This window comes from Strigops habroptila, chromosome Z (assembly GCF_004027225.2).
Source record: "Strigops habroptila isolate Jane chromosome Z, bStrHab1.2.pri, whole genome shotgun sequence".
Taxonomy (NCBI): domain Eukaryota; kingdom Metazoa; phylum Chordata; class Aves; order Psittaciformes; family Psittacidae; genus Strigops; species Strigops habroptila.
In genome coordinates, this window is record NC_044302.2 from 59761098 (window position 1) to 59784453 (window position 23356).

A 23356-nucleotide genomic window follows, 5' to 3' on the forward strand; every position below is an offset into this window, starting at 1 on the left:
AACCACCGCATTCCCACACGCCTCCCAACTCGTGCAGCCGCTGCCTGAGGCAGCCCGCACCCTTCCCCGCCACCTGGCCCTGGCCACGGGCCAGGCAGCTCCGTGCCCGCGGAGTAGGTCCGCAGCAGAACCGCGCCTCAGGCGAACTGCGACAACGCCGCCCGCGGCCAGATGAAAACCTTGCCGGCATGCCCCTCCGCCCGCCAGCTCGGCTCCGCTCCTCGCGGGCCGGCAGCCACAGGTCTCGCAACGTGCTCCCCTCGGCGGCGGTGGCGGCGCCTGCGCAAGGCCGGGGCGAGGCGGGAGAGGCTGTGACGCGCTGCGGTGAAGGCAGGTTCTTGCTGGTGCCGCCGCCGCTCGCATGAAGGCGGCGAGGGCATAGCGTGGAGCCGCCGGCCCGGCGCGGCTGGGCGCCCCCGCCTGAGAGCCGCGGGGTGAGCGGCACCCCTCCTGCAGCCTCGCCCGCCCCTCAGAGGGGCTGCGGGGCAGGCCCGGCCCTCGGGACGGCTGCTACCGCAGAGGTGAAGCCCCGCGGGCGAGCATCGCCGTCCGCAGCGCGTGCCGGGCTGCAGGGGGGGCAGGGCCGGGCGGGGCAAGGCCAGGCGCCCGCGGGGAGGGACCTGCGCCGGGGTCGGGACTGAGGCGGGGTGGGGCGGGGACCTTCACCGCCGGGACCTGCCCGGCGCCCGGCCTTCCCCGTCCGGGTTCCCCCCCGTGCGGGTTCCCCCCCCGTGCCGGACGGCCGGCTCATCCCTCCCGGGGAGCGGCGGGTGTGCGTGGGGACGCGTGGCCACGGCCGCTCTGTCCGGCAGCCGCGCCCTGGAGGTGGTTACGCGCCCTACGGTAGGAGCGGTGCCTGGCGTGGGGCCTGGCCGGGGGGTCGGGTCTGCCCGCGGCGGGGGGACGTTTCCTCGTCGCACTGCACGGCTCGGCGCGCGGCCCGCTCAGAGGCTCTTCCCGGCATGACAGCGAGCCGGCATTACAGCACAACTTTTACGTTCCGCCAAGCGGAAAGGCTGCGGGTGACCCCTGTCCCGCTGCCCCCGGGGAGGCCGTGGCTGTGCGGCCCCCGCCCGGCTCGGCGGGGTGACCTGTCGTAGGCAGTGAGTGCAAAACACGGCGGCCGGCGTGGTTTCTGCTGAACGGCCGCTGAACTTACCGCTTCCCGGGGAGGCCTTTAGTAATATTTGGGTGGGTTTTAATTTTCCTGCCTCCTCCTGAAGCTGTGGAAATCTAGCACAGCAAGTGCTTCTCGAGGTGTCGGTTCAAGTGCCTGGCAGAGAGAATCTGAGAAATAAGCTGTGTATCGGGGAGTGGTGTCTTGTTTTTCTTCAGTGTAAACTGTTTTCAGGCACTGAGCTTTGTCAGATGCTTAGGAATCCTGACCTGGGTGAACTTCTCTTATGTACACTTGCCGCTGTAAGCTTTCCGTGGTGTGTTATAGGCAGAGGTGAAATTCTTCTGTGTACCTGTATGGTGTAAAAACATGAAACTTCTGGCTAGCCCTGTGGTATGAATTTTTGTGTGTGTATTTTTCCATCATGAGGGAATTAGCTCTCCAACGAGTGTTATTCCCACCGGTAATGTTCCTTTGGAAAAATACATCTGTGAACTATTTTCATGGGTTATACTTCATGAAAAGGCTTCCCTGTTTTGCAGGTAGCTTTCAGTGTGTGTTTCACTGCTGCAGGTAGTGATGGGTGACAGGATGCTGCTGACAGGATAGCCCCACCTTCTGGTTAATCCTTCAGTGAAATCATACTTGTGACCTAAGAGTTTTTCTGGAAATTATACGTCATGATGTGCATTGTGAATGCAAGTGCAAGGCTGTGTCGGGATGTGTTTTTATTTTTTTGGACTGGGGAGTGGCAAGATAATCTCCTTTTCTGGAGACCTTCCTATTTAAGGTCAAGATAATTTTATCACATGCCCCTGTTTCAGCAGAACAAGTTTTTATTGTTAGTCTCTGATGTCTCAATTCACTATGATGATTTTTTTTTGTTTTTTAATGCCAGCATAAATTAAAGGAAGTATTTTTTCTCCCCCCTGAAAGCTTTATAAAAGTAATTTATTATTTTTTTTTTCTTTCTGAAAAGGAAGGAAAGGATCCCAGACCCAGGAGCAGTCTTAGTGTGTGGAGTGATACCTGATCTATGTGTGAACTGACACCTGATCTCAGGCTTAGCTTTAACATGAGTTCAAGTTATGGAGATGGCAGTGCTCATAATTAAGTTTTCATATTCCAGAAATTCACAGATTGTCTTTCAAATGGAAGCTTTTGAACTTGAAAAATAGTCAGCTGTTTTGGTAGTAGATGGTAAAACACTGATTTATATTGGTTAGCTTACTGCTGCTAGGAGCAAATTCCCTGAAATTTAAGTGTGAGAAGCTACAATTAGCAAGGGAAAACCTGGGAGAAGGTGCTATTAAGTTCTCTTGGCTTGCAGAAGGAGCTTGCCATTTCACCTCATGTTTAGGTTTTAGTCTAGGGAAGACATTCAGCTTGTCACTCAACAACTTGTCAGCAATGTATCTTATGATTAGAGACTTTGCAGTCTTTAAAATTCATGGTGATACTCTGCTGGACATATCTGGGAACCACCTGCTTTTTGGCTCCCAACGTGTTACTTGAAGCTTCTCCTTGAATTCCAGTATCTGCAAGCTGCTTGCTTTTAGGACATTGCTTCTGCAACATGAATTGCTAATGTCCAAAAGATCTGAATGCTGCTGAAGTCACCCTGGGCCTGGAGTATAGCTGCAGTAATTGAAGTGTTTAAATCCTTAAACAACTTAGAGAGAAGTCAGGTTTGTTGGACCAACTGTGGGAGTACTGGGCAAAGCAGCTGCTTGTATGGGCACTTAAAAGGGATTTGTAGTGGCAGTGTATCTCTGGGTATGTTTTCAAGCCCTGCGCTATCCACAGCTTAGCTGTCCAATATCCTGTGCTAAGCATCAAGAAGATTATGAGCTGTTCAGTGTGTGTCCTGAATACATGAACGATTCAGCATGGTTTACATTTGGAAACACAGTTTTGTAACAGTTAAATGTAGAAAGACTGGAGGTGGGGGGAGAGGAAGGGAGGACCCAAACATCCTTCCTTCCTTTTGCAACAGCTGGAGAGGTGGCCATCCTGAAACTGTCACCCTGAAACCTTAACACATTAAAGGGCACATAAAATTTTTCACTACATCTTAAAAAAAACCAACCTTATAATTTATGAGAAGCAGGATGTGCAGGGTTTTGCATACTGGAGGTAGGTAATACTTTTTTATTGCTTCAGGTGTATTTCATAAGCTAAATGGCACAAATCAAGGTTTTGAAAGTGAGAGTCATTCCTGACAGTTTTATGGATTGTGAGATGATTGTGTTTCTGCAAGCTAGTGAGGTAGAACGGCTCGAAGTGTGATTTGAGTAGATAAATCTGCAACATGGAGCCACATATTTTTATTTGTTTTTTGTTTATTTATATTGGCTTAAAACCAAACTTGAAGATTTGCTTTAACTCAGCTGGTGAAAAGCAAGTTTAGATGTTCGGGTTGATTTCTTTCCAGATTGACCTTAGCCATCAAGATGGTGTAAGCTGAAGGAGTAGTCACTGGGTTGGGTATTGGAAAGCACCCCTGACATTTAGCGCTGTGTCAGTGAAGCATTTACAAGAGCTGGGAAAAGTTACTCGATTTCCAGTTCTTGTTCAGCTTTTGGTGTAGGGAAATGTTTAGTTTCTGCCATGATTGTCCTTTCCCTCCAGGTTTTTTTTATTGCACTCCTCTCCCTCCCTGTGCTGTTGACCTTCTACCTGATGAAAGGCTTATGCTAGCTGGGCAAGAAGTAGCTGACTTTTGCAGTATTTATGTCAACTTAAATCATGCAAGCTTTGAATGTGATACTCTGTGAGCCTGGAGATGGCAAGTTTGTAGTATTTTGAGGAGTAACTTTATGCTTGCCATGTCTGTAACTTTCTAAGAGCTTCTTTCCAGGCAAGAAATGAAGTACTGTTCTCTTATTTTGCTCTTTTATCAATAGATGCTTATCTCTCTCTCTCTCTCTCCCCCATGGGAGTCACTGCTAGATATTTACAGCTTTTTTTGGTGACATTTATCAGACTTTTTTTTTTTTTTTTTTTTTTACAGCTAAGTGGACTGGTGGTAATCAGATGCATTACATAGTTGGCAAGCTGTTGTACAGGGATTTGGTGTTTCAGCCTTCTGTGAAGCTTTATGTATGTCCTATTGAATGTCTGATTATATACTGCAGTTTATCTAGTTACATCAAAAAGTCAGCACTTTGCTGTAATGCAGCAACGGGTAAATTAATCAGCTGACTTCTTTTGTTTTTACTAAAAATATTTATAGCAATAAATATTTATAGCAAAGGGTACAAGGGAAAGACAGTAGGTGATTTTCAGAGGTGTGTTTTCTTTGGCTAGTAAAGGTTGCTAGCTTTTGCATTTTATTTTGAATTTGAAAATTATTTTCCACCAAAAACTTAAGATTTTCAAGGTTTTTTTTCCTACTTAGAGGAGTTGTTTAGCTTTAGTTATTAAAGGATTATTTTCTGCCATTTCCATATAAAGTCTTACAATTACATCTGGAAGAAAAGTGTCTCTAGTTTTTCTAAAATCTTGAACAAGCTTTTTCTCATGGAAGAATACCTTTAACGTATCCTTAGGTACATTATAATTTTTTGATGGCCCTGAAAGTTTTTTGTACTACTGCATATTAAAGTATTAGGAGGAGAGAACTGTTTAGTGTGTACTCAAATCCATTCTGTCCTAATTTACAATTTAATTTAAGAAACAGCTGGTCCTGAAAATTGTCTCTCTCTAGGCTATTGACGAGGACTTTAATTCCTCTGAGAATTCTTCTTCCACAAAGTAAGATTGGAGATAGCTGGGAAGCCTATGTTTTTGTTTTCCAGGGCTTGTATGAAGAACTGGGCTAGGAATAGGCAACTTCAGAAAACAAATTTCCATTGCCACATTAGTTGTAACTCTTTTAAGTCTGCGGGTTTTGCTTAGTCAATTATGGTTGCATACAATGCAGGATTTACCAACTTGAAACTTAGTTGTGATGTTTGAAGGATTTCCCCAGGTTTTCAATCACTAGAGTTTTAAACTGGATTATAGATAACCAAGACTTTTATGTATTGTACTGTGAATTGAGCTTTCAGGATACAAAGCAGTTTGTGCCAAGAACTGTGGCATCTTATGATAGTCTGTGAAAGTTTTAATCTAACACTAGGCCTCATGTTTTTATTAAGGAGGTTGTTCACATCCAGTAACTTTGCTACTTTGTATAGTTCTAAAACTTTTTCTGTCAACAAACAAAAAAAAATACTCATGGAAGTTGACACTTGGGGCACTGGATTGGGAAACAATTTATCATGTGTGAATGAGTAAATGATTAAATGGTCAGAGGGGTTATTTAAGATATAATTTCTAAGCCCTTTTCAAAGGCACAGTCCTCCTTATGGTACAAGATGGGATGGTGGAGGCAACATCACTGTATTAGTAACAGTGGCCAGTTCTTACTGCTGCCAAAGGAAGAGCACTGTGCTGTCCTGGCAAATGTTTCCTGTGTAATCTCAAGTCCATACTGCAGTTTTCCATATTGTGCAGGGATATTTGTTTTTGTCACAGCGTTGGCTGGCTTTCTACAAGCATTCTCAGTAGTTGGCTTTTTGGTACTGAAATAGTGACTCTTCCTGTCACATGATGCTGCTTATCCTGAATTTTGAAGATACCCATTCCTGCTAGTGTAAATTTAAATAAATAGTCTGTTCCTGCAAACAATTTACTTCTATGTTTGAAAAAGTAAACGAGAAGCAGTATTTTGGAATTAAGATTGCCTAGAACACAAAGAATGCAGTAGACTTTTTATATGGCTGTGTTCAAACAGACTTTTTCAGTGTCTTGAAAAAGAGTATTTCAACTTATGAACAGCTTCTGAGATTTCAGAGTATGTGAAATGATATGCTATCGCAGGCCAGTTTGTTTCTGGTATGTTCTGGGAGAATCCACATGTACTTCTATGAGAGGTAGAAGTGTCGTTTGGAAGCATACCCCAGAATGCAATCACCTGATCTCGTGGACGGTTTTGATTTTGCTTTTTTTTCTGCCTAGCATTTATGAAATTTTAAATCATTTCCTGTTTCCTCAGTTTACACCCAGGGTTTCCTCTCTTTCATTTTTAATTCAGTGGGTTTTTTGACACAGTTCTGTGCCCTGAACTTTGGTATTCCTTCCTTTTTTTGCATACTATTTTTTATGTAGGATTTACAAAGATTTTGCTCAGCTACTTGTTTCCACTATCTGATAAATAAGTACACAGTAAAGAAATCACTTTTTTGCTGTGCACTTGTTAATGGTTACTTTTTTAACCTTTCAAATCAATAACTCCATCATGAGCTTAAGTGAAGACTGAGCTCTGCCTTTGAAAATAACATGCTCTTAGCTTTGGATGTGAAGCAAAACATGAAAATATAAATAGAACAACACTCTTACAGATTTTTGCAGACTTATTATGGTAGATATACACAGTAAAACTGAAGCTTTGTTTTGGCTCTTCATGAATATGATTTTATATGTGGTTTTTGCAATTCATCTGTTTATGATAATAAAATATATTTTAATATCTCCTAAACAGACTCGTAAAATAGGCCTTTTCAAGTATATTATTTAAGAAAAGAAGTTTCTGGAAAATAAAACCACAGAAAATAGAACATACTGCAAGTAGAACAGATTTAATAGTATCTATAAACTGTGCATATTGATACTTTGTTTTGACTTTTTTAGTTTCAGCTGATAAAAATAACTGGCTTCTTTGGAATGTAGTTACAAAGTACTTCCCTGCAAAGCCCTAATATTATCCAGGTAAATTTCAAATTTCAGAGGTCTCTGGCCCTCTAAGGAGTTTTCACGTGGTGGGTTTTGTTGTTGGTGTTTTGGGCTTTTTTCTTGGAGGGGGGGATGGGTGTGTTTGGTGTGGAGTTTTTTGGGTGGGAGAGGGTTTTAAGAAAATTAAATACAAAGATACTTTAAATTTTTAGTTACACTTATTCTTCCAAGACATGCCTGTTCCATGTTAAAGTATTTTGCTTATCCGAAGCATGTGAACTCTGTTATGTAAACTCAGATTGTCTTCCATTTTCAGTGGTGGTCAGATTATCTTTGTTTTCCCTAAGAGATTTCCAATAGCAGCATTTTAACATGAAAACTGAGATTTTATTTATTTTTTTTTTTTTCAGCCTCCATGGTCTTGAGAGATAGGCTTTATCTGTACACGCTGTCTCTGGGCATGTCTGGTTTTTGTGGCAGAATCATTTTGCTCTGTTGAACTAGTACTGCTCATTTTGCTTGCCATTAGCTTGCCAGATACTGGTAGATTTGTTTTCCATGGCAGTTGTTTGAAACTTTTTGAGGAGATTTTCGCTTGCAAGAAAGTGGGCTTGATGGCAAGACAGTCTGGTATGACTCCAGAATACAAATATATATTGTAAGTGTATATGTAAAAAACCTCCAGTTTCAGTGAAAAATAAAAAAGGGTGAAAAAGAAACCATGAAAGCAGAGCTGCTGTTGGTTAAAATAAAGGGTTTGAGCCTCAGATGTGAGCTTACCGTGTGTTTAACCTATGACAGTTTCTTTCAGATGTGATGTTATCAAAATGATCATGAAAGTGCTCAGTACTGACATACTGTAATGGTGACTATGCATTTTTTTTTCTTATTATGATTGTAAGTTAGAGTAAGGGTTGGAGTTTGGTTTTGTGTCTGCCCTCTTTACTGTCCATTAGTGATTAAAAGGAAAACAATTTACCGTGACTACATTTAACTGGAGGTTCTGGTGCAGTTGAGCCATGCATTACTGTACTGAGTTTAATGTAATTTCTTCAGTTTTATTGAAAGGTGGCTGTTCAGGGCGTATAGAAATTCCACCTGGATAGCTCGCAATAGGTAAAGAGTATACTCACTTTCCCCTGAATTACATGAATCAATTTAAGAACAGAATCATAAAGAAGATGCAAGAAGAGCTATGTGACAATGCATGCAAAGTATTTGGTTAGTAGCATTTTTTTTTTTTTTTAATTATCTCTTTCCATTATTGGGTAAATGATGGAGAGTAAATTTGGTGATTAGGTGGCTTTCTACGGTGGCATGAAATTCCTGATATTTGCATGATGACAAAGGATTCCTCTAAGAAAGAAGACAAACAGAAAAGTGGGACAGGCACTGGCCTGATTTAAATGAAGGAGACTTTTATTTATTTGCTTATTCTTTTGAAACAGATGGCATTTTAGGTTTCTCTTCCCACAAATCAGTGGATTTAGTAAATGAATGCCTAAAATGGGAATGAGACACTGCTTTCTGGAAGAACCAGGAGCCAGTTCAGACTGCATCAGGTAGGTGAGATCAAGAAAAAAAAAAGGTTTTGTTTGTTGTTTTTAGTGTCATCCTGGGTTCAGCTGTAACAGTTGTTCTTTTCCTTCGTGGTAGCTGGTGCAGTGCTGTGTTTTGGCTTTAGTCTAAGAACAGTGCTGATAATACACCAATGTTTTAGTTGTTGCTTAGTAGCTCTTATCCTGAACAAGCACTTTTCAGCCTCACACTCTGCCACTGAGGGGGGGGGCACAAGAAGGCGGGAGGAAGCAGAGACAGGACACCTGACCCAAGCTAGCCAAAGGGGTATTCCACACCACAGCATGTCATGCCCAGTTTATAAACTGGGGGGAGTCACCCGGAAGGCCCAGGCCGCTGCTCGGGTCGGGCTGGGTATCGGTTGGTGGGTGGTGAGCAATTGTATTGTGCATCATTTGGGTTTATTGGGTTTTTATCTTTTCCTGTTTAGTTTTATATTCTCTCCTGTTGTTATTTCCCATATCATTATTATTAGTAGTAGTACTAGTTTTATATTATACCTTAGTTACTGGACTGTTCTTATCTCAACCCTTGGGGTTTACATTATTTCAATTCTCCTCCCCATCCCATCTCGAGGAGGGAGGGGAAGGGGGGGTGTGAGTGAACGGCTGTGTGGTTCTGAGTTACCGGCTGGGCTTAAGCCATAACAAGCGAAGAACATGGATAAGAAACATGTACATAAGTACCTGATGTGTGATTTTCAGGCGTAAAGGAGGAAATCTCAAACTTGGCAGTCAGCAAAGGGGAGCCCAAATCTGTAAGTTTCTTCATTCACATGAGAACTGTGGCTCAGGCTGTTTATAAAAGATGACAGCAACATCTGCTGTTGCTGGGCTGTTAATGTTGTTGTTGATGAGCTGTGGCCAATCGCACGAGATTAACAAGGCAAAGTGCCGGATCCTGCACTTGGGCCACAACAAGCCCATGCAACGCTACAGGCTGGGAAAGAGTGGCTGGAAAGCTGCTCACCAGAAAAGGACCTGGGGGTGCTGATTGACAGCTGTGAACATGAGCCAGCTTGTGCCCAGGCAGCCAAGAAGGCCAACGGCATCCTGGACTGTATCAGAAATAGTGTGGCCAGCAGGGCCAGGGCAATGATCATCCCCCCGTACTCAGCAATGGTGAGGCTGCACCTCGAATCCTGTGTTCAGTTCTGGGCTCCTCACTACGAAAGAAACATTGAGGTGCTGGAGCAGGTCCAGAGAAGGGCAACAAAGCTGGTAAAGGGTCTGGAGCACAAGTCTGATGAGGAACGGCTGAGGGACCTGGAGGTGTTTAGGCTGGAGAAGAGAAGGCTCGGAGGGTACCTTATCGCTCTCTACAACTACCTGAAAGGAGGATGGAGAGAGGAGGTGGCTCATCTGTTCTCCGAAGTAACAAGTGATAGGACAAGAGGTAACGGCCTCAAGCTGCGCCAGGGGAAGTTTAGATTGGATATTAGAAAAAATTTCTTCACCAAAAGGGTAGTCACATATTGGAACAGGCTGCCCAGGGAAGTGGTGGAATCGCCATCCCTGGAAATGTTCAAAAACCATGTAGATGAGGCCCTCAGTGATACGGTTTAGTGGCGGACTTGGCAGTCCTGGAGTAGCAGTTGGACCTGATGATCTTAAAGGTCTTTCCCAATCTAGTTGATTCTATGATCTGGATTCTGTGACCCTGGTCATAATCTCTTCATGTTTTCTTGCAGAAACCCTGAGGTCCGGTCACCTGTGCTAGCAGAATGGTATCAGTATTGAGCATTAAGAACACAGTACCAAAATTACTAATTTGCCTTTCACCCCCCTGCAGGTCACTACCTAACTTGTGTCAGTAAATTATTGCTGGCTTAGAGAGGCTGAGCATCTTGGTGTTCTTCTAATGCATATAAATCATCTTAATATTCAGGAAGGCTGTGTCGTTACAAGTCTCTGTAGTCGAACAGGCACTCCCAGTAACACCTAATAGACATGGCTGAATGAAATGGTGCTAGTTCATTTCTGTAGCCATTGTTTTGAGCAAAAGACAACCGCTTTGTGATAGCGCTCACCATTTTGCACAGTAGCTTTGCGGTTAGGGTATTTATCCAAGAAGTAGGAGTCTGGGTTCCATGTTATTCCGTTACATTTCAGCACATGCCAAACCTTACATGAAAGGGAAATACAGGGGGAATATCCTCTGCCTTTTTGCATGAGCTTTGCCAGTGAGTAGCTATGTTTCACAGGGCTGAAAAGATTGATCAGTGGAGAAGGTGAGTCAATGGCTAGGTGACAAAGAATTCACATAGGAGGGTGGAAAATACATGTCACATAAGGCATGTCTTTGCTTTTATGAAGAGAAAGGAAAAGGTGAAAATGATATGAAACTTCCTGTAGTCCATTTATTTATCTTAGTGTTGGTAGCACTACTATAGTGAGTGCCGCTTTCTGATTTGGAACTTTACCTGTCTGGAGAAGTTTTCTATGAAGAAGCTTCCTGTTTCCCCTGTGAGGGTGGAAGGATGGGTGGAATAGTGTTCCATAGATAGTGTGAAAAGACAAAGGGAGATTGCACAGAATCCAGTATATATCAACTTGAAGCTTAACTGCCTAATACTCTCTGGTCACCTCTGTTCCCTTCCAACTTGAGGTTTGGTTGGTTGGGTTTTTGGTTTTGTTTTTTGGTTTTTTGGTTTTGGTTTTTTTTTTGTTTGTTTTGTTTTTTTAATTATTTTTTGGTGGTGGTCTTTTAAATGCAGAAGAACTGTTGCTAATTTACCCTCTGCTCTGCTACCAGTGGCTGGCAAGTGGCATTAAATGTGTTTAAAAGTATGTTTAAACTCAGACTCGTGCACCTTCTGCTGTTACCTTTCTACCAATCGTTTACTCAAAATAAGCATAATATTAAAAGTTTTAACATAGTTTGAAAGTGGCTTTTTTGCATCACCTGGTAAAATGTTGAAGAGAGATTTTGTTACTTCAGTATGCATAGATGTTCCACCACAATTCTCTGGATTGCTGATATATGCATTTCTATCTCTTTTCTTCTTCTCCCTTCTCCTTCTCGCTGTTTTTTTCTCCCAGAGGTTCTTGTGCTTTCTTAGCTACTTGTCTTTTCCCCTTGACCTGCAGCATTTGCACATTAGTGCTTATTGAAATATTCTGTGGTGAATTTAGAGTAAAACAAATTAAGACCTTGCAAGTTCGAGGTAGTTCAGCTCTGTAGCTGGCTCCAGTTGTACAGCAGTTCAGCACACTATAATATGTAGATACTATTGGCACTGGCAGACTGTTCATCATCTGCCTGACAGCGGGTCAACACTGCAAGCAAAACAGCACTTGGCTACTTGAATTCAAGAATCTAATATTTTTCCCCCAGTAAGACCTGCAACCTGGTTCAAATAATCCAGGCTTTATAATCTATGAAATTGTCTGCATTGTGGTGGACACATCTATTTGCTTATAACTGTTCATTGTCTTTAAAGGAAGTCAAGATAGTTTACACTTGAAGAGTACTTGGACAAATCTAGGACACCTGTTAACTTGACTCAAGCTGGAAATCTTGTGAAAAGCTGAGCATTTGCTGCTTGGGTGCTGGGAAAACCTTCTGCTTTCAGGTAAGTCTGCTAATAAGCTCGCTTCATACTTCATCTGCTTTAAGCTTTTAGCAATTGCAGAGTGAAATTTACCAGTAATAAAAGCCTGATTATTTTGTGTGTTGAACAACAAGGATTGTTTAGAGGACTTACAAATTTCTCTTGAGGGAGGCTGTGTGTGCATGTGTGTGTGTGTGTGTGTGTGTGTGTGCTCAGCTGAATTTCTTGCCTGCTTTTCCCAAAAGAACAAGTGCTTCGTCGTCTTCATTCTCACCACCCATATCTTTGAACATGCTTTTTCCCTTTACTGTCTTCTAACCACTAAAATCTAACCAGTGTGCCCTTTAAGGACACAATTTTTTTTCTCACAGTAGGCATATTTGTCATTCATACTAGATCTCAAATGGAAGTGGAGAGGTTCAGTTAATGGTCCTCTAGACTGCTTGGAGGCACCATTTGAGGAAGCAGTGTACCCTGAGGACACTATGTCCTTAAAAGGATAGGAAAATTGAGTCCTTCACACAATATGGTTTCTGTCCAAGAAATGTATTCAGGTCTTGCTTAAATAGGAACACCAAACACTCCATGTTTCTCTCTGTGCCTCTAGTCCTAGTTATCCCATAGATGCATAAAATGGCAGTCAGAAATAAATGGGTTGTGGCATCTCACAACATTGTCAAGTAAGTTTAAAGAACGGTATTTACTGGCTTCAGCAAAAGCTTTGTTCAGTGAAATTCTGCCATGGGCATAAAAATATTGTCAAGTAACTTAGACAAATTTTTCTTTTATTATAATCAGACTATCTTGGTGGGACTCAGTTATAATGCAGAATCATACTCTGTACTTCTGTTGCAATAGTTTATTTTAAAAGCTGGATCAAATAGATTTAAGAGACAAGAGCTTGTGATAGTCATGAGAAACACAATCAATGTGAAGTGACTTACTAAACATTTCTAGTGTAAAGACATCCAATATGGTGGTAGCATTTCATCATTAAAGATCAAAAGATGTTGATAATTTGTAGTTGTTTAATATCTTCCAGGTTATCAGAGATGGTGATTTGAAGAATCAGGTTTCCGATATGAACAAAGTAAGAACATCTGAAAAAAGGTAAATTTAAAACTATAGTGACTTCTCAACATCAAGTTATTTGAGATTTGTGAAAAAGCAATTTTTATCTTAATAAGAAGATAAATTATACATTATAGGTCCTTAGTAAAAATGTGTAAATTTATGTCCTGAAAAACTGAGGCAGTCAGTATTGATTAGCATGAATTATATACATTTAATATTTAATTTTCTAAATTTAAAATTTTCAGTTAGTGCTAGACACATTCAAATATAAAGTATACCTTAAATTTCGTTGAAACAATTATCAGTTAATTTATTTCATGTGAAAATGGGCAAAACATAAAAAATCCTACTGAAGGAATCAAAGGCAAGTTTATAACAAGCCATGAATTTGTCATAAGATGCATATAGTTCTCCAATAATTCTACAATCCAACACACAACTAGGGTAAACGAGTGAGATTAAAGAATAGTTCAAGAGTTGAAAAGTTATGTCTTATTTTCATGATAACTTGTTCTAGCACACATGGGAAAAAGTTAAGAGATTTTCTATGGAAAGCAACATGTCTATTAAAGCATCAGGAAACTATTGAAAGACTTTCAGTCTTACTCTTCTCTTAAACTAGCACAGGTTAAACCACCTTGTTAAACCATCTAATCAGATTAAAAAAAAAAAATTTAAAGGCAGCAGAATAGGGAATTTTGGCTTCAGTCTTAGTTCTTTGAAGTACTGTTTGTTTTCTAAATGAGTGGATGAATTTGCATGAAGGACATGCTCTACTGTGGATAAATTTTATATCTTGTAGAATCATGCTTGCTTTTGCTGATTTAGAGTGGAATGACTTGATATCAGTCTGTTGTTCCTGTTTGTGTGAGAGATGGATCAAAAGAAATTTAAAGAAACTATTACATTTTCTACTTAGGGTATATTAGTTCCTTAGGCATTCGAATAAGCAAAGTCAAACTCTTAATCAGCAATGGGTATTCTTGGAAATACTGCCAGTTGTAATACATAAAGTATACAAAGAATATTGGATATTTGTGGAGTGGCAACTTAAGTGTCATGTATTCTTCGTTAGTTATTGAGTTGAAATTAAAGTTTTCATCCCTGCAATTCAAACAGTTGTTCTGTAAGTCGTGAATAAGTTATGGTGAATTCATTGTACAGAGATAGCTGTGAACTAGTCAGAGGTACCAGTTCTCTAAAGATTATTTGGTAACTGTGGAGGTGGTGGGGGGGGGGGGGGGGGGGGAACAAAAAAGGAAATGGATTGCATCGGAATAAAATGAAAACAAACTCATGAGAAGCCTGCCTACTTTAAAATAGTTTTTTAAATGTGCTGAAGCACAGATGATCTGTTTGCTGTGGGAGAAGAACACACTCCCTCATATGTCAGTGTGCTGGCTGACTGCAGACAGAAGCTTCAGAGGAAGTAGGTACAGCTGGGAAACTGAAACTTTCTGATGTCTTCTTTAATTTGACTGTTATCTTTTGGAAGGCTTCTTGAAAGATGCATAGCTGAAAAGCATTCTAAGATAACTGAATTTTTATAAGCTGCAATGAGAGCCAGTAGAGTTATCTTTCTCATTGTGAGCAGACACTTAGAAAGGTGTAATGATGTATTTTAGCATTTGCATAGCAAAGGTAGTGTACCGCGAGTAATGGAGAGTTGTAAATCTAGCATTTCGTAAACAGACTAAGAATGCTTGGACTTCTTTATAGTTGGTGAGACTGGGAGAAATGTCTTTGCAGTGAGGGAATTTTCTTTGAGAAGATGTTTTCTTTTTGAGGGAGTTCTCTCAAACATGAACCCCTGATGTCCTCTGTTCCTCACTGTCTGAGCAGTTGCTTCCTCTATGTCTACTCATAGCTTTCCTAACCAGAAAAGGAAATCCACAAAGCTCTTTGGTTAGCTAGAGTCATGCTGTATGCTTTGGCAACAGTTGAGACGATGGCAAGGTTGTTCATGTTTCCTTTCTGCAAGGAAGGTGATGGCGTGAGGGGTGTTTTGAGTGGTGGCATTTGAACGTGGGATGGAGAAAGGTTTTCCTGCCTATTGAGGCATGCAATGTACAGGATCAAATAAGTGTGGTAGACTTCTCAGGATGCTTAAAGAAAGTCTAAATTCATCCGAGAATAATAATTATCTGTTGTCTCCAGAACTCATGAGGTTTGGGTTAAGTAGTGAAAGACACAGATGGCAAACCTAGTGGCTGTGTTTGTGGGAGTCGGGGAGCAGAAACTGAGTAGCCGTAGATCAGCTGTCTTCTCTTCTTTGCACAGAAGGATCCTGGAAGAACTAGCCAAATGGGTGAGGCTTCGAACAGCCAAAGGTAGTTTGAGTTGTTCTTGAAAATACATCTGATTTTTCGTGTGTGAGAGAGTAACTGGTCCCATGAGTGGGAAAGTGGCATTAAAATACCACGTATCTGCTTAAAGCTTTACTGATATAACCATTGCATCTGATTGCCATCAGGAAGCTAATGCAAGTGCTCCATCCAAGTGCTCTGCAGCACTGACTGGATACTAGAGGCACTTGATTGCTGTTGTAAGGTAACGGTGCACAATTTGTTTCTGGATGTGTTCTTTCTTTCTGTCTGTGGTTAGTTAATGCCTGAAAATACTGAGCTTCGGCTAATGGTCTGAAAGAGAAGAAAGAGTTATTATTTAAATTGCAGACAACTTGAAGCTGGAAAGATCTGCAAAAATGTTGGAGAACCAAGAGATTTCAAAATACTCTTGTGAAATGCAAAAACAGCTATTTGATGGAAAAATGTGCAAGGTACCGTGCTTAGAGGGGTATACCACTGGAACGGATAAAGGACATGTGTAGTCATGAAAGCCAGAAATAGTAAGATTTGTAGACTTTCAAACGAAGGGAATAAAAGTGTTAGAATCAAGTTGCCTTTGGTTATTTAATCACCATTTTTGCAGGCAGTTAAGGACTGGTTGGTCATATTCTGTTGCGAAGAGCAGCTGTGGTGTTCGTCCAACTCTGAAGAGAATAGTTTATATGGCATTATGAAGTTTCTTCTGGTGCTCCTTAGTCATGATTTTTGTAACTGAAAATTTTAGAGACTCTGTAACTCTCAGTGACTACAGAATGCTCTTATGGGAAGGCTTTAAAATGGGTGGGGTGAAAAATATCTCTTTTAGTAACAAGACAAATTCTTCACATTGTGGGAAAACAAGTGTTGCATGAAAGGCTGGACACAGTGTTCAGGTTATTCATGTGAGGTTCTGCAGTGTCAGCAGTTTAGGAGGAGATTTAGCTCTGACAGGACACAATTTTTATTGTGCCATTCTGACTCTTTCCTGGGTTCATTTGGCTGTTGGATAAAAAAATACTGAATTCCATGGTGCTTATCTGTTTTGGACAGCTATTTTCTAGATTTGGATCCTGAATGGTTTGTTGGTCAAAAGTATGTATTTATGTTACAAATACTAGAAAGAATCTCATTGCAAATTGGGCTCCCATTTTGTTCTTAGGTCAAATGGGTTGACCCAGCAGAATCATGCACAGGATCAGAGTCAGTCAGGCTGGCTGCTGTAATTCCTGTCCTACAGCTTTTTTGATTTACCATGCAGACATGGAAAGCTGTTGTAATACTATAACCACTATGTATATTAGTGTAGAATATTAATAAATAAGAGTACAGTTCTTGTTTCAAGAAGAAAACTCAGTCATAGCTAAGAGGAAATAAGGACTTTAATTTACATTTCAGCATAGGCTCTGGGCTGGTGTTATTTTCAAGAACACTTTACTGGGTATGCTGAAGACGTGAAGTTCATTTGCTATATTTCTGTTGGAAGACTTCATGCAAGATGAATAACCTAAAACCATTCTAAAGGTGTCTCTTTAAATGCTGCAATGAGTGCTCATTGCTCTGGATAGAAACTCTGGCCCCAGGAGGAGATTGTACCTCTGAAGCTTAGAATTTAAATTGTGATATCAGCCAGTGCAGAGAATAACTTACCCTTCCTAAACCTTCTAGAGCTTTTAGTAAGTATGGAAAAATTATGTTAGATCCTAACTTTCTGTACATGGTATATTACTTCCATGTGCCAATGTAGCTTGAATTTTGCATGCTGCAGCAGTCAAACTGAGGTTAGCTCTGAAATTTTAATGTCTGTAAACAAGTTTTGTCTTTACAAAAACTTATTTGTTCCTAAGGATCATTTTTGCTTTCTTGAGTTGCTTCCAGCTTTAAAACAACATTTATTTTGAGAGCAATGATATACCACAATGGAAATTATATGTGTATATATACACACAAACACACAATGCAAATTGAAGCAGCAGTTCTCTTACGCATTGGCTTATGTGTGGGTTGGCTGGACTCTTACTTGTTTTGATTGTGGAGCTGGTGAAGATAGTATCCTTTGGAAATTCATCAGTTTGTATACCAGATCAACAGAGCTTGTGGGTTTCATTAAAATCTTGTGTTTATTTTGGAGTATTTCAAGTTCAGTGGATAAATAAAGGAGTGGAAATAAACAAAACAAAGCTTATGCAAATAATAATGGCATTATTATTTATTATTTTGGATTATAAGAAAGGATTGGAGGGATTATGCTGCACTTCTACAAGGAAAGTAATATTTCAGCAACAAAGATTTATTTTAGATCAAAAATAACTTTTAAATCAAAGTCCAACCAATAACTGAGAAGATATATTTATTTTACAATATAAAACTTATTTTGATTTAAGATCTATAATTAGTGTAACCATTTCTTATTACTGTTGTTAACAGCTTGTAAGTATCATCTGTAATCTGTTAATTGTTTTTTGGTTATGCTTCTCATTTAGACGTCAGTGTGGAAAAAGCAGATTCTTCAACAGCTGTTATATCAAGTTGCTCTCACAGCTGTACAACCTTTGCTGTTAGCTTCCTTTTTTTCTTGAATTTAACATTTTTGTCCAAATCTAACCTAATTCTTTTAGTAGAGCTAACTGTAAGTGTGGAACCTTTTCACAGATGTAAAACACAAATCAAGGAGAAATAATGCCTCATTGCTATAAACAAAACTGACAGTATTTATAAAGCTGATGTTATATACTTTAGTTTTATTACAGATAGAAGAGTATGTGTGCGAAAATGAATTATTGTAGATTATTGCAGGACACTAATGTTACAAAAGTGAAAAGTCAAGGTAGTTAATCCTTGGAAATCATAATTTCCTGTAGTTAATGACATGGCTATAATTCAAATGTTAAATGTTTGTCTAAAAATTACTTTCACGTAGGAATGTGAATCTCAAAACTATTCTTCATAATTATTGTTATGATCTAAAACTTAAGAACAAATAAAACAATTCTAGACTGACTCGATTCAGTCTTTGTAATCTACCTATCTATATGAATGTCTGGTTTGAAACTGTTTCTTATATTAAAGTATGTTTTCAAGGCAATATTATGACATCAGGCCAAAATACGCTTGTGTTCAAAATTAATCCAAACTCTGATGATAGCTTTGGACATGTTCCAAAGGGGTTTTTTTCTTCAAAATGTTATTTTCCTTCAACTGGTGGCTGTTGTTTTGCTCACTTCATGAATGATAATCTTTTCTTTCACTTCTGAAACACTGGCATGAAGAAAAAGAGTCTTGGGCACTATTTGTAGCTAGTTTTCCCTTGAATGGCAAGTTTGATACAGTATCCTGGCACTTAAGGTAAACTACATAAAATACAAGTTACTCTAATTGACATAGGTAAACAACATTTTACCTATATCTGTTTGTTACATGCTGCAGCCAATTTCCCTGTTTGTAGTTGCTCATGGAGATGCCGTTATATATATTTAGTCTACTGGAATGTAGGCTTTGCAAAATCTGTGAATTTGCCAAAATTAAGGAGAATTAAGACTGTTTTCCAGTAGAGAGACAATACGAAGGTGAATTAGCCATTCCCCTTACTCTGACAAGGGATTTCTGTTTTTAATTGTTTTTTCCTCTAATCTAGATGGGAAAATGAACATAAAAATCTGTCTTGTAGTGTTTCCACTAGTTCTCGGACTATGTCTCTGCTGTCACAGCTGGAGAAGATCAATTTGGGCTCTGTATTAGGAGAAGCAGACAGTGCCAGATATGTTACCTCAAAGATACTTCATCTGGTTCAGAGTCAAGGTAAGTATCCAAGTTTTGTGGTTTTGATACTTTTCCTTTTGAGCCTTTCTTCTTGTATCTCTTCTAAGCGGGACTTTTCTTTTGATTTCTGTTTCTGTTGGTGAACTTCATTATCCTTCTGTTTTTGTCACTGATTGTTGATAGTGCCTTTTTAAGGTCATGTTTAATGCCATCTGGTAAAGTATTTGTTACAAATTGTTCTCAAACAGCTATAATTTAGATAGTAGTTCATAGTACATATAGGTGTACACATACATATGTGAGAAGTAGAAGTGTCTGGAAGAGAGATTTCTTACATTTTCTTTTGTTTACAGTTGGGTTTTTTTTTGTGGTGTGTGTTTTTTGTTTTTTTTTTTTTTTTTAGGGCATGACAAGATTATTGAATAAGTGAAAGCAAAAATGAGTTTTAAAATTACTTAAGTCTTTTACTTATTTCAGTTTTTTATACATTATGCAGTTTTCAGTAGGCTGTTTGCACAGTGTAGGTTTCTGATCAATCTGTATATGACTTTTTTTTTTTTTTTTTTTTGCTGTGAGCTAGTATACTAAAGGAAAAATGGTCTTCTTCTCTCTGGCAGAAAAAACCAGGAAGGAGATGACTTCTAAGGGCTCCACTGGAATAGAAGTTATCCTGTCAACCCTAGAGGTAAATCCTTTCAATCTGTGTGGTTATGGGTACATAGGAAGTTTTCATTTTGCCACTAGTCTTCATATTATTAGATACGTTGTATCCTAGATGTTCTTCAAAACTGGTCTGTTATGATTAGATACTCTTATGATTAGATGTTCTTCAAAACTGGACTGTTATGATTAGATACAGTCTTTAAGTACTCTCCCTTATGTATAAATATTCTAAGAAATTATTTGTCAACTGTCAGTTCTAATTAAGTACTCCACACTACAAACCAGATTTTAATTGGTTTTGTCATTAATTCAGGCTGCATAGTGGGATGGTTAGCTGGGTGGTTACATCTTAAGTTCTGTTTGTTTTAGTGGTGGCCATTTCTTCGAGCCCTAAGTATCTAAACCATTGTATTAGACTTCTATATTAAGCAAAGAAATCTCTATTTTTTTTTTAATTGCAGAATACAAAAGATCTTCAAACTATTCTAAATATATTGAATATTCTCATAGAGGTAATTTCAGTTGGTAAGTTTTCATTAAGTAGCAATTTGTGATTATATTCCTGTATTCTTCTGTAGACTTTTGGGTTTTTTTACAGGTTTGTTTTTGTGTTGTTTTTTTGGTTGGTTTAGTTGTCTTTTTTTCTTTTTTTTTTTTCCCCTGATCTTTGCTGAAGCTGATTTGTATGCAGAATAAAAAGTACATAAAAACTGAAGTCACCTTTCAAATAATCATAATAATATAAATATAAACAAATAATTTATGTTGCTATAAGCCGAAGTCCAGCATGTTCTTGCATAGTGTACTCACATATGAAGAACATATTGTTGTTTTAAAGACATCCTTTATGATAACTGTAACTTAGATTCTTAATTGTTCTTTGGCTTCAGAAATATCAGCTAAGGTTTAATTCCTAGGTGGTGGTCGAAGGGCAAGCATCTTGGTCACTAAAGGAGGGACGCAGATCTTATTGCAGCTGCTTTTGACTGCCAGCAAAGACTCTCCACCAAATGAAGAATTAATGGTGCTTCTTCATACTCTTCTTGCAAAAATTGGGCCAAAAGGTGGTAATAATATACTTACATAATATGGCTTAATACTTTACGGTTTTAGAATTGATACTTTAGAAAATTTTCTTTCTATTATGGTATAAGCATCCATGTACTCAGAATTAGTAGAGGAGAACAACAGGAGTAAAATAGAGGGGAGGAAAGAATGGTGAAAAATAGATAATGCCTTGGCATTGTCAGTAGAAGGAATTCACAGTTCATTTAGCTTTCGTTTCTTTATAATAATCAAAATTAGTGTAATTGATCTTGTGTTTCTTTGATGTCAGACAAAAAGATTGGCATGAAAGCAAGAATTAATGGTGCCCTAAACATATCATTGAATTTAGTGAAGCAGAATTTGCAGAACCACAGACTAATATTGCCATGTCTTCAAGTATTAAGAGTTTACTCAACCAACTGTAAGTATTGCAGACAATTATTTTCTTTCCCATGTGATGTAAAACTTTTGATCTAGATACGGTTAAAATATTGGATCTAAATGTTTGTTTAATGTTAGGTGTTTGTTTTTTATCTGAGAATTTGCTTTTTATATCATCAAATTGCTTAAATTCTAATAAAAGCTGTGAAGCATGTTTGTACTTGTGTATGTTTTTTGTTCAGTCTGTGTGTGTATATATAGTTTATATAGTTGGCGGCGTTAACAGTGGTATTGAATGTGTGGAATTTTGAGTCATCTAATTTGCATAACTGGTGATGCTTTAAGATCTCTAAACTAGAAACGCTAACAATGTGCTTGCAAAAGCACTTCAAATTAAATAATTGTTCTCTTTATTATACATGCTCATGGTTCTTTTGCTTTTCATTATTTTATTTCCTTCTTGATTGCTAAATTAAAATAGGAATTAGTTAAAACAGGAAATACTTTATTTCTTTATTTAATGTTTCCTTTATTCCTTGTGTTGAAGTGCTCTACTAGTGGACTAATATTCTTCCACAAGAACCTAATTCATTGTTTGGGCAGGCTGTAGGAAGTTGATGAAAATAATGTAGTTCTTGCTGTATCTCTACTGTCAGATTCTCTTAAGTTTTCCCTTTGAGTTCCAAATAGCCGTTAAACCTCTTAAAAAGTGTGAGAAATTGAAAACGTAACCACATTCCTCCAAGAGAATTGATTTGATGATCTACAAGTTATGTTTTCAGGACATTTATATGAGCATCTGTAATTCATAAAGTCCAAATACTTTTTAAATATGAAAGACTTACTTCTGTTGGGCTGTCAGATAATGAGCTAAAATGGTTCAAAATTGAAGAATTTAAGCCCGATAGTTACATAGCTTAGCTGAAAACTTGCTTCATCCTGAAAATGGGAAATTGAACTGAGTCTCTAATGTAGATTCTGCTTAGATCGGTTCTATCTTTCTGTATTTCCCACTTATTCTAAACAGAAAAAAGTAGTAATTTATTACATTCTAGCATATATTTCATTTAAATTTTGTTTAAAATTGTGTGTACCGTTACTACCAGAGTAGAGTCCTAACTTTTCTTAAGTACCAGTGGTGTGATGCTGCTTATGATGATGAAATTGCAACTTGGGTTCAAGTACTAAATTCCACAGTGATAACAACATTATTGTTATGTTGAAGTCAATTTTTAGTTGCTCTCTTCCTGCTTCGTTAGGAGTGCATATTGCTAGTCTCAGTTGGGAATTGAATTTCTGTGCCTGTTTCAGCAGTTTGTAAGTTTTCAGTGAGCATTTAGCTTCAGCCATATGTACAGCCAGTGTCCATTTCTTGAACGTAGGTTTTGGTTGGTTGTTTGGTTGGTTTTGATTTTTTTTTCCTGAGAACATATATGCATAACATCAGCTCAGGAAGGCTTGTATATATTGGCATGTCTAAATTTTACAACAAACACTTGGCTTTCAAATCTAGGTGGACATACCTCTCTATCACGATACTGAAGGATCATAGCAAGTCATAAAACTCAATAGACTTGAAATTTAAGAAACCCTGCTGTCTTGATAAACTGTGGGATATTTTGGAAGAAAATTCTTTTTATGATGTATCTTAATAAAAAAGAAAGCAGACGTGTGAGCTGGAATATGTACATAATTTTATGTGTAAAGTAATAATTTTTTTCTTCATTTCCAAGTTTTCAGGATTGGATTGTCACACTAGTTATGTTCAGAGTAGTCTGCTTGTCATGATATGTGTTAAAGTACAAACATGTCTAACATTTTTTGTACTTCAAAATTAACTCGCATGTATTTGGTTTAAGTATATATATATACAATCCGTAAGTATATTTTTTCTTTTGCCTTTCATATATTGTCTTAAAATGGATTGTTTTTAACTTTTCCAGCTGTAAATGCAGTGTCCTTGGGAAAGAATGGAGTTGTAGAACTGATGTTTAAGATCATTGGCCCTTTTAGTAAAAAGAACACTAGCCTTATGAAGTAAGTAAGGTCTCTTTAATAGAATATATAGAAAAATGTTAGATAGGTTTCGAAACTTACTTGCAAATGAAAAATAGTATTAGAGAAATCAAATCTAACTCATAT

The 23356-nt window shown here is 38.8% G+C and overlaps 1 protein-coding gene across 11 annotated transcripts in view; it reads left to right on the top strand.

The window, feature by feature from the left end:
- The first annotated feature begins 349 nt into the window (after positions 1 to 349).
- AGTPBP1 (ATP/GTP binding protein 1) overlaps positions 350 to 23356 on the top strand; it is a 63344-nt gene continuing 40337 nt past the window's right edge. For 2 of the 11 annotated variants that reach the window (XR_003989337.1, XR_003989338.1), the window contains exons 1-7: positions 12766 to 13076; positions 19032 to 19162; positions 19741 to 19808; positions 20248 to 20311; positions 20704 to 20850; positions 21123 to 21254; positions 23158 to 23251. Coding sequence is in view for 9 of the 11 variants with exons in the window: in XM_030471408.1 (XP_030327268.1) it covers positions 13048 to 13076; positions 19032 to 19162; positions 19741 to 19808; positions 20248 to 20311; positions 20704 to 20850; positions 21123 to 21254; positions 23158 to 23251 (665 nt within the window). In the remaining 2 variants the exon portion in view is untranslated. Of the gene's footprint in view, positions 522 to 776; positions 844 to 7289; positions 8398 to 11855; positions 11988 to 12764; positions 13077 to 15320; positions 15371 to 19031; positions 19163 to 19740; positions 19809 to 20247; positions 20312 to 20703; positions 20851 to 21122; positions 21255 to 23157; positions 23252 to 23356 lie in introns of those variants that run through there. The other 9 variants (XM_030471407.1, XM_030471408.1, XM_030471409.1 and 6 more) reach the window with 9 other exon arrangements.